This window comes from Leuciscus leuciscus (assembly GCF_965113295.1).
Source record: "Leuciscus leuciscus genome assembly, chromosome: 13".
NCBI classification, from domain to species: domain Eukaryota; kingdom Metazoa; phylum Chordata; class Actinopteri; order Cypriniformes; family Leuciscidae; genus Leuciscus; species Leuciscus leuciscus.
This window is the reverse complement of record NC_138737.1, coordinates 14620648-14631173: the sequence shown is the minus strand read 5'-3', so window position 1 is coordinate 14631173 and position 10526 is coordinate 14620648. Positions and strand designations below refer to the sequence as shown.

At 38.7% G+C, this 10526-nt stretch overlaps 1 protein-coding gene across 1 annotated transcript; it reads right to left on the bottom strand.

Annotated features, from left to right (window-relative positions):
• Window positions 1-468: 468 nt before the first annotated feature.
• gpr61 (G protein-coupled receptor 61) lies at window positions 469-7823 on the bottom strand. Its single transcript, XM_082189042.1, has 2 exons — window positions 7353-7823; window positions 469-3132 (listed from the first exon to the last, which is right to left on the bottom strand). The coding sequence occupies exon 2, from the start codon at window positions 2869-2871 to the stop codon at window positions 1462-1464; it is 1410 nt and encodes a 469-aa protein (XP_082045168.1). The 5' UTR covers window positions 2872-3132; window positions 7353-7823; the 3' UTR covers window positions 469-1461.
• Window positions 7824-10526: the final 2703 nt, after the last annotated feature.

Genomic DNA, 10526 nt, shown 5'->3' with positions numbered 1-10526 from the left:
GGTGGAGAAGTACAAAATCTCAAAGGACATCTGTAGTGGCACATGTTTGCAGCTGACCCGATTGTTAACCTTTTGTCAGAGACTATCTGATTGGCCCCACCATTTTGTGGATCAGGTGCCTCACCAAGCCCAAGGCCCCAGGGTGGAAGCCGCCATCTTCATATCACAAGGTGTGGAAAATGTGACTGAATAAACAGAGGCAGTTTTTACTCTCTGTAAACACTTTTTTTTTTTTTAACCCGAGATTGTATCTCTACGCCTGATCTGCAAGTCTTGCCGTATGAATGTGCATCCTGATGAACTCTCAGAACATTTCCAATTTGTGAATTTATCAAAATCTGTCAGAGTTGTTTATTTGTGTGCCCTTTATTGTTCAAATGACTAGAATACACTTGTATATGTGTTCGCAGATTGTGAACACTTTCAACATCTTTCTTCGATTTGTCTGAATATACAGTACTGTTTTTTTGTGTGAAGGAAATTAATACTTTTATTCAGTAAAAAGTGACAGTAAATACATTAATGTTACAAAAGCATCAAATAAATGGTTATTTTGAACTTTCTTTTCAACAAGCAGTCTCAAAAACCTTGTCATGGTTTCCACAAAAATATTAGGCAGCACAACTGTTTTCAACATTGATATTTATAAGAAATGTTTCTTGAGTACCAAATCAAAAAATATATTGTAATTGTAATATTGTGTAATTGTGTAATATTCACAATATTACTGTTTTTTATTTATTTTATTTTTCATTTTTAATCTAATTAAAAAACAAACAAATGAGCTTTGGTGAGTATGAGATTTCTTTCAAAATTTTTTTTTTAAATCGTACCATCCCCAAACTTTTGAACAATGAGAGTCCTTGTACATACCACCACCACGACCACAGATTATATGTTTCAATGTTTTTTTTAATTCATTTTTGAGGAAAGAAACATTTTTTTTATTTTTTTTATGACATTGCGGACGGCCATAACTTTATGGCAACTAAAGAATTAGAATCTACCCACCACACAAACAACCTTGGTTCAATATTAGTGCATGCTCCAAATTTTGTTGTTACAATTCTGAATTATTAACCAATTTTATACTTATTTGTTGTCTGAATTAACATTAGGAGCCTTAAAAATTTGTAACATCAACCACTTGCGGTTCATACCACTTTTTGAATACAGATTCCACATCACAATGGTGCTTCCATGTTACATTGTTTGGACAAATGTTGCTGAATCCATGTAAATAAGTTTCTGTCTAGCGGTGATGTGCTGGAATGAGCTCATTTTATCAGTCCAACATCTCTCCTGAAAAGAAAAACGATGCTTTAAATATGACAGAAATCTACCAACCAAAAAATTAAAACAAGCTATGTACAAATTCTTGGACAGAGTATAAAAAGATCCAATGGTAAACCATGGCAACAATATATGATACATTAAATAAAGATTTCACGTCTGAAAATATCAACCTTGCAGTTCTGCTTTAGTCTTGATACAATTGTCTGATATATTAAGATCATTCATGTGTTGGTGCTCTATGAATTCCGAGGTCTCCTCCATGATCTGGCCAGGAATGTGGAAGTCGACAGACGGCCTGTGGAGCTCGGTGGAGAGAGGATTGTCCTCTTCCTGTTGAGGGATGGAGATGCTTTGGGAATTCCTTGGCCGCATATTGCAACCTGTGCCCTGAAGAAACTGGAGAAAGTTCTCCTCGATAGAAGCCTCTCGACTGGGCAGCTGCTCTTCCTCACCGGGACGCCCCCACTTGAAAACGTAGGCCAGGTTTCTAGCCAGCTCTTCCCTGATCTGTCGATTCAGACAGCCGTAGAAAAAAGGGTTGGAGGTGAAGCAGAAGTACCCAATCCAGGTGAACACGTCCTCTAGCTGGGCCATGCGTGCGAGGGATTCGATAGAGGACGGCATGACGGCGCAGTACAGGTGGAAGGAGAAATAAGGCAGCCAGCACCCAAGAAACTGACCTCCTACAGCGACTAGGACCACTGCAGCCTTGCCCCCACTGAATGTCCTCTGAGGGGTGGTTCGAGCTCCACTGAGGCTGGCCGCCATGCTCGAGCGGCTGCTCAGAGATTCAGAGCGTGGCCGAGGAGTCTCCATCCACGTGGGGACTGGGCCTTGCTGCATGGCGGCCACCCTGGCCACCTTAAACATGTTGCAGTACACCACAAAGATGATAAGCACTGGACACAGGAAGTACATGAGCGTAAAAAGGACCATGAACACCAGTCGTTGGGGCCCTCCATCCATCCAGTGGAGCGAACAGCTCTTTGGTTCTACAATTTTTCCCATAACTTTCCCCAGTGCCGGTCCCGTCTCCTCTCTTTCAAGCGCCCAGCCGAGTAAAGGGAATGCGGACATGAGGATGGCTTTAATCCATATTCCGATCAATACCGAAACCACCAGGCCCATGGTCATTTTCACCTCATAGCGCATGGGATGAACGACGTAGTAGTATCTCTCGACGTTGATGGCTGAGATAGTGAGGATAGCAGCACTGATCAGTCCCACGCTTAGACACAGGTAACCCTGACAGAGAGCCTTGTTGAAAAAGCCCTGACCTGACAGCATACCCAGAGGCATTAACACCAGGGCCGCGATGAGATCCACCAGGCAGAGATGGAAGACAAACACGAATTTGCGTAGTCGCGGCGTCCTGGCAATGACGGTGATGATGGCTAAGTTGCCCACTATAGCCAGTATGTCCATCAGGAGCATGGTGCACAGGGCGAGCGTCTGGAGTAGGTGTCCATCTCTGGGCACACTCAGTCCTGAGACGTTAGGCTGGGTTGCGTTCGGACGCCAAGAGGTGGCGTGGGTGATGTTCCACAGTGCGTTGTAGGTGGTTGTATGCTCCATGAGAGGATGGAATAAGGATTGTGGGCGGAGGTGATTTTCATGGGACTATCACCCATCCTCCCCTGCTGAAGAGTGGGATCCAGCAGTACCGTTCAATAATGAGGTCCTGTCTGCGTTACAGCATGCTGGTAGAGGTCAGACTCTGGAGTTGGGGCAGATTAGTGTCGCAACGTCCAGTTTCATCTTCAAATATTCACCTCTGAAGTCCCTGGCGCTCCATCGCGCTTAATGTCCAGCAGCTCTAAATGAGACATGATGGAACTGTGGAAAGAGACAATAATATTAGCAAGCAACTTTTGAGGAATAAGTCACTACAACATAACGAATCATATTTAACCCGAGTTTGAGGTTAGAATTGAATGTGGCAAGATAAAAAGGATCTGTACAGTGAAATAATGGCATGAAAATAATGGCAGTCTTTCTATTGAGCTGCAAAAAAAGAACACAATCCAGTTCACAAACAATGACACATATGAACTCTTGATTTAGTGAATCAAAAAACATACAGCACAACTAGTGTAGTTCTATTTAAAAACAAATGACTCTTTAAGAGTCCTTTTAATGAATCATTTAAAAAGAATAACAAATTGGGTTTGCTGTTTTAATTAGTCTGATGAATCCATTTAGAACAAAAATAAGTTATCATTGCAAGTTATTGTTTTATCATACATTCATATGTAAGCAAAATGGATATTATAATTGAAATATGGCCAAATGAATCAGAATCAAATCAAACTGAATTGAATTCAAAACTGAACCAAGAGCTTGTGAATCAGAATCAAATTCAGTTATGAAATTTTTGTTTATACCCAACTCTAAATGTACTTAATGTCTGATTTACACAAACATACATGCTGAAAGCACACCCTTTCAATTTCTTTAAACTGTTTGCAATCATGTGGTCTGTGTTTATGGTCATAACCGCACCATGCACACTACCCTTACATGCATCATTTCTCAACTTTACGATATCATATTGTACTGTAAAAACACTGGACCAGCTTTGTTTTTTCCACAGCATCAATCCATCCAGTTTTTCCCTGAGGACACAAACTCTCCCTTGTGACACAATGTGGTCAGTGTTATGACAAGAGCTCAAAAGAATATCTAATTCAGATATAAACTGTTGTTTTATGACATCTCTGTAAGCATAGAGACTTTGTTTTCTGCCCAAGGCTCGTGACCACAATGATCGCATGGTTAACTGATTGTAAGTAGTGAAGGGAAGGGACTATTCTGTACCTGGAAGGTATTGTAACTGTGGTTTGGCCAAACAAAAAGCAGTTAGAACTACAGTTGCATGATAATTCACATGACTATGATGAGCTTGATTGTGATGATTATAGAGATAACTTTTTAGCCTTCTCTTCTTCTTCTTTAAGTTTTTTTTTAGCTTTAGAGTTAAGAAGTTAGCAAGAAAAATACTAATACTCAAAACAGCAGAGTGTTTAGAGTTAAAAAGATAGTTCACCCGAAATTAAAATTGTCATCATTCATTCACCCTCATGTTGTTCCAAACCTGTATGACTTTCTTTCTTCAGTGGAACACAAAAGAAAATATCTTGAAGAATGTTTCAACTGTTTTTGTCTAATATCTTTGTCATTTACTTTCATAGTATAGATTAAAAAAAATACTAAGACATTTTTCAAAATGTCTTCGAGTTCCAAAGAATTAAAAGTCATACAGGTTTTGAACAACATGAGGGTGTGTAAATAACGCCATTTTTCATTTTTGGACGAACTCTTTGAGTGAAAACAACACTAATCCACAGACTGTCATCCACGGACTAATTACAAAAAACAAAACAAAAACTTCAAAAAATGCCATAAAATATGGAAAATCACTTCCATATATATATACCTGAGATGAAGGGACACAATAGTGATTGGTGAATTCCAGATAACTTTCCAGATAATTTCCTTGGATTAAACCTGTGATGTTTACATAACTAGGCCAGCATCATTAGTATACTAGGGCAGGATTTCTTTTGTGCTAGGCAATCCACAATTTTTTAAATATGGCATGATATTACCATAAAGGGTGTACTTTGTTGATAAAACACTTCTTTCTTTCACAGTTAAATGTGCAGAAACAAGTAATCAATTGGTAGACTGGATTCACTGAAAAATGTAAACATTGTGAGCCTCTCTTTAGCCCTATTCGCACTGGATTAGTTTTATCTTGGAACCACGTGCGATTTAGAAATTACCCACCCACATCTGAATTTTGTGTGGCGCATTTGCACGGGATAAGTGAAGCCTGTGATTTTACTCGAATTTACTGACTTATCTGCCGGATATGATGTCCATAGGCTATTGCTTGGAAATGTCTTGTCGTTATAGGTCTAGCTGTATGATATATCATAAACAGAAGAATGTTCCTTACCGCATGCTGCTAGTCATTCATCTCCATCTAATCATTCTTTTTGTTTTTGCTCTTCTGATGGTTTTCAGCTTTCTCTTTCTGCAAATTGTATAGTTGTATGGTGTAGCCTATAGTGACATGACCCAGCACCCAAAATACTATCAAAACACTCCAACGCAGCCTCCATTCTTCACGAAAGATGAATAAAAAAGCGCACAGGAAACAAAAACCTTGAAAAAATTATATACGACCCCGCCAAATCACAGAGATGCCAATTCGCACGGGACTAATATTATCACAGGACCTCTGTGTTCGGCGAAATATGACACGGAATTAAGATCACAGACAACCTCCGCAATTATTACAAATTACTAGAGGTCACCAGGTAATACTTATCCCGTGCGAATAGGGCTTTTCACAACATGGACTACATTTATATGTACAGCAGATTTTTATATGTACAGAGTAGTTGAGCTATTGTCTTCCTTAGTCTGACCAATAATACTGGTCATGACACAAAGCGATTAACACATATGAAACATCATTTCTGTCTTCTGAGCAAGTGCACAATGCTAAGACTAATTGTAGTCACATTAACATATTTACACAACTATTCCAAAGTTTTGGGTCGGTAAGATTTTTTTATGTTTTTGAAATAAATCTTGTAAGCTCACCAAGGCTGCAATTATTTGATCCAAAACACAGTAAAAACAATACTATTTTGAAATATTATTACAATTTAAAATATTTTGTTTCTATTTTAATCTATTTTAAAACTTAATTTATTGTATTCCTGTGATGGCAAACTTTTATTTCAAATAGAAATATTTTGTAACATCATAAATGTCTTAACTGTCACTTTTGATCAATTGAATGCATCCTTGCTGAACAAAAGTAAAATAAAAAATAAAAAATAAACTACACTTTTAACGTGAACATAAATTCCTTTTGCCATTTTGTTAAAGAGCCATTCTACTTACGGCCCTTAAAAAGTCACTTTCATTGGTATAGCTAGTCATATTTGAATCATAAAAGTAGTTAATTTAGATGTCACTACCATATTTTTTAATTATCTGACAAGCTTTGCCTTTATTATACGGTCACTACAGCTCCATAATAAGTAGTACAGAGAAATAATCAACCGTTGTGTCAAGATCTGTTATCTAGAAACCTAAATATACATTATCCATGTCATGGCGTAAATAATCAACATGAAAATTACTTTTCTATGATGCTATCATCAGTCAGTGATGCTAATACCCTTGCACACGATGAGAAACATAAACACAGTTCAGTGTTTAGTGTATTTCATACATTTGTTGGGTTGTGGTTGTGTAAAGGATTTTAAAAAGGACAGTGTGGGTCATGAAGCCCTAAAGCACCTGCACTTTCTATAGGAAAGGATTGAGATTAGCGTTCATGTACTTAATGCATGATCTGCAGGGCCGAGATGAAGCTGTAGGAACCGCAAATGCATTTTAAAATGGTCGACTTTCTGTGAACCCTCCTGCACTTTGTGAGACAAGAATCAGCGAGCAACTAACAAGATGAGAAACATATGACCCCGTAATATGCACATGACTCAGTACTTACTGCGATGAAAACTAGCTCTGTTGTTCAGAAACCTTGTGTTTTCCCCCTCCCTTCTTCTTATTCTTTCCCCCTCAGGGTGACCAATGCTGGCACTTTACAACTTATAAACATGATGTTTGCTGTCATCACCTATATAATCCACTATCACACCTTTGAGTGCAGAGTTTATTGTCTGCTACCAAACAGTCCCCATAATCCCCAGAGGTGAGCTGATTCAGTGCTACATTACACATATGTCATGTATGTCAACACCATCATTCAAGGCCACCGCTGGTTTAGATTCCTACGAAATGAAACAAACATGAATACAAGCCTGGTAATGGAGCCTAAAGCCTACAAAGCAAGACCTGAGAAAAGTCTAACTGCAAGACTGAGATCTTAAAAACCATTTCCAACTTGTCCGTCTGGAAATACTACACCATATGCCTGTCATCCACGATGCACAAGTTTAAACAGGCGTCGGTGTGGAGGTGCAGAGCTAAAGGAACCGTGGCTCCACATGATGTAGATGAGGAGAACGTACCTGTAGTGGAGAGGTCCAGCAGCAAGGATCTCCTCTTCAGCTTCCAGGGTTAGTGTCGCACGACAGTGAGAGAGAGATAAAAAGAGGGGGAGAGAGAGAGCGAGAAAGCTAGAGAGAGAGGTACCCAACACCCCTCCTCACCTGGCCCTTTCATCTCTCCGCCCCTCACCCTTTCACCCACCCACACGCATGTACACACACACACACATTCACACAAACACAGAGATAGAGAGAGAGAGAGAGAGAGAGATAGATCGCCCCCTCCCCCGTCAGCGATGCTTCAGGCAGGCGGCTGGTCCAGGTGGTCAGGCTGATGTTCACGCTTCTGAGAAGACAGAAAGATAACAAAAAGCGCCGTCTCTTTAGGCGGCGCCGTGCGAAACCCACTCTTGCCCCTCTTCTGACACACACACATCCACACAAACACACATAAACATGTGCTCTCCCACACACATGCACAGGGCAACTGCAGAGCAGAATGGAGAGGAGACAGGGATGCAGGCAGGCAGGCAACCCTCCTCGCATCACCAGGTCCTAGTGCCCTCCCGTTCCCACCGCGTCTGTCCACAGGCTCAAAGGCGCATACGTTCGCACAAATGAGATGCGGTACGGGTCACGTCAGGTTCTTGGGATCCATGGGGGGTGTTGCAAGGAAACACGCTCGCTTTTTCTCATTCAATCTCTTCCAGTTAGGCCTCTGTGTCCAATCCGTTAAAATCCCTCTCATGAGACCCTGATTATTGTTTGTTTGAGGTAGCAAAGTCTGCCAAGGCACAAAGGGACTATGAGAAAATATCAGCGGTTTTGTCATTTTGGTGATACCTGGAACACGCAGAAAATAATTACAAAGCTATGAGCCTTTGGAAGACAGCAGGTGTACAGAGATTCAAAAGTTCAATCTTCAGAGCAAAAAAATTCAAATGGAAATTTTACACGAGGATTAAGGGGGAAAAAGAAGAGAAAAAAGTAAATCACAAAAAAGCTGAAATTTAAAAATCTAAATAAATACATTTGTGGTATAATGCCCCTTTTTACAATATGTAAAATAAGTCTCTGATGTCCCCAGACAGTGTATGTGAAGTTTTAGTATAGCATGTTAAAATTGTCCCTTTTTGAGGGCGACCAAAAATGTGTTGTTTTGTGTGTGTCCCTTTAAATGCAAATGAGCTGCTGCTCCCGGAACAGAGGGTAGCGCTTCAAGAGCTTGTGTGTTAGCAGGTAGCTTGCAGACACGCACTAAAATGTCAGAAACTGTTCTGCCTTTTATGGTCAAACCGAAGTCGGACAATGATGGAGACACTCAAGAAGTGACAACATGTAGAATGCAACAGGACGTTTCTGAATGGTTAGTTGATGAATTTATGTAGCTGATGTGGAGTTAACTATCTTCAAGTCATTGATTAGCATATTCTTTCATAACTATTCTTTCTAATCTTTAAATCGCTAGTGTAAGAACTGTTGTAAGATGCTTACAGTGACATTCTATTGCAATAAATGTGAAAAGACGGATGCGACAGCTTGAGTAGACTCCCAAATGTGCTCTACCACAACAACTCTTCCTCTTCTCAACACTGCTTGCATGTTCCAGGGGCCGGGGTTTATGTAAATGTTAGGGTTTGTGATGTCACTAACCCGGGAGGAAGCTAACTCCATACCAGCCGTTTGCTGTAGTCCTTAAAAAACGATTACTTACTGTAAAAGAAAATATCTCCCTTTGCTTTTAACTTTGAGCGTCGTAACTTTGCAGATGTTGTCTATGCTCAAACAGCAACATTACACACTAAATAAAGTTAGAAAAGTGAAATCATAATCATCCACCCCTTTAATTAGAGACAAAAATATGCAATATTTAAAAAAAAAATCATGCAAAATACAGTAGAAAAAAGAAAAAAGAAAGCAAAACAAGTTACATTTTAAATATCTACACATTTCCCACAGTGCAGCACTTCAGGATGTAATGACATCTCTGTCCCACTGGACAAAAATCTCACATCGCATATGGAGATGTCTTACTGAAATGATGAATCAATGACTCATTTATTTATTTCAGTAAAGCGGACAAACTGCAGATGCAAATAAACAAATTCCTGATGCATCATTATTCTCTTATTAGCATCAGATAAACAATGCCTAATTGCGAGCATATTATGCTCAATGGTTAAAAATCACAAGAACACTGAAATCTAACTCACACTGAAGTAAAAAAAAAAAGAAAAAAAAAAGATTAACAAATTAATTAGAATTTTTCTGTGACAATGCACATGACGCACTCCATTGGCACGTCACAAGTTTTAGTGACACATACCACTATCCACTGGCACATGCCAATTGCTGACTCATTATAGATTTATTTCACATCCTTCCTAGAATGGGCAGTTTCTGACTTTGCGTGATAAACAACATACAATAGCACTGGTATTACAGTGGCACATGCCACTCAAATGCAGATGTGCCACAAACTGACAAGTTTGAAAAAATATTACCAACTTTAATGCGTTTAATTTACCTTTTTTTTATGTCATTAATTAGTCAAGGCCACCATTAATTAGTATATATATATATATATAAGGACTACAAATGATTTGAGAATGCACGAAAACTGACATCTATTTTGTAGTCCTTATCAGTGTTGGGTAAGTTACTCTAAAAAAGTAATTAATTACTAGTTACTAATTACATCTTCAACAGTGTAATTAGATTACTGTACTTACTTATTACTATGCAATTACTTTCTAAATCCCATATCAACCTCAACCAGTTAAACAACACAAGGATAGACATGAAAATGCTCTTTTAATTCTTTCAAATAAATAATAAAAAATTGCATATTCAAATTATTCTTGAACTGACTAAAGTATTTAAAGGGGGAATGTTACATTAAAACCATACATTTTAACACATAAAAAAACAAAAACATTTTTATGATTAATCCACTATTGTTTTATATAGAATTATTTATAGTCTATATAGGATTTAATGCAATTACATCACTAGTTAAATGATAGAATCCCTTACTTTTTCAAGGGAAAAGTTATTAAATTACAGTACTTAATTTTAGTAATGGATTACAACCAACACTGGTCCTTATGTAGCAACTTCAAAGTTCACGTTTGAGGTGTAACTGTATGTAATTTATGTTGTAGAACAAAACACGACAGTCGCTTCAAGTAATGT

Excerpts from the sequence above, each read along its gene's own strand:
- gpr61 (XM_082189042.1), bottom strand. The coding sequence starts at position 2,871 with ATGGAGCATACAACCACCTACAACGCACTGTGGAACATCACCCACGCC.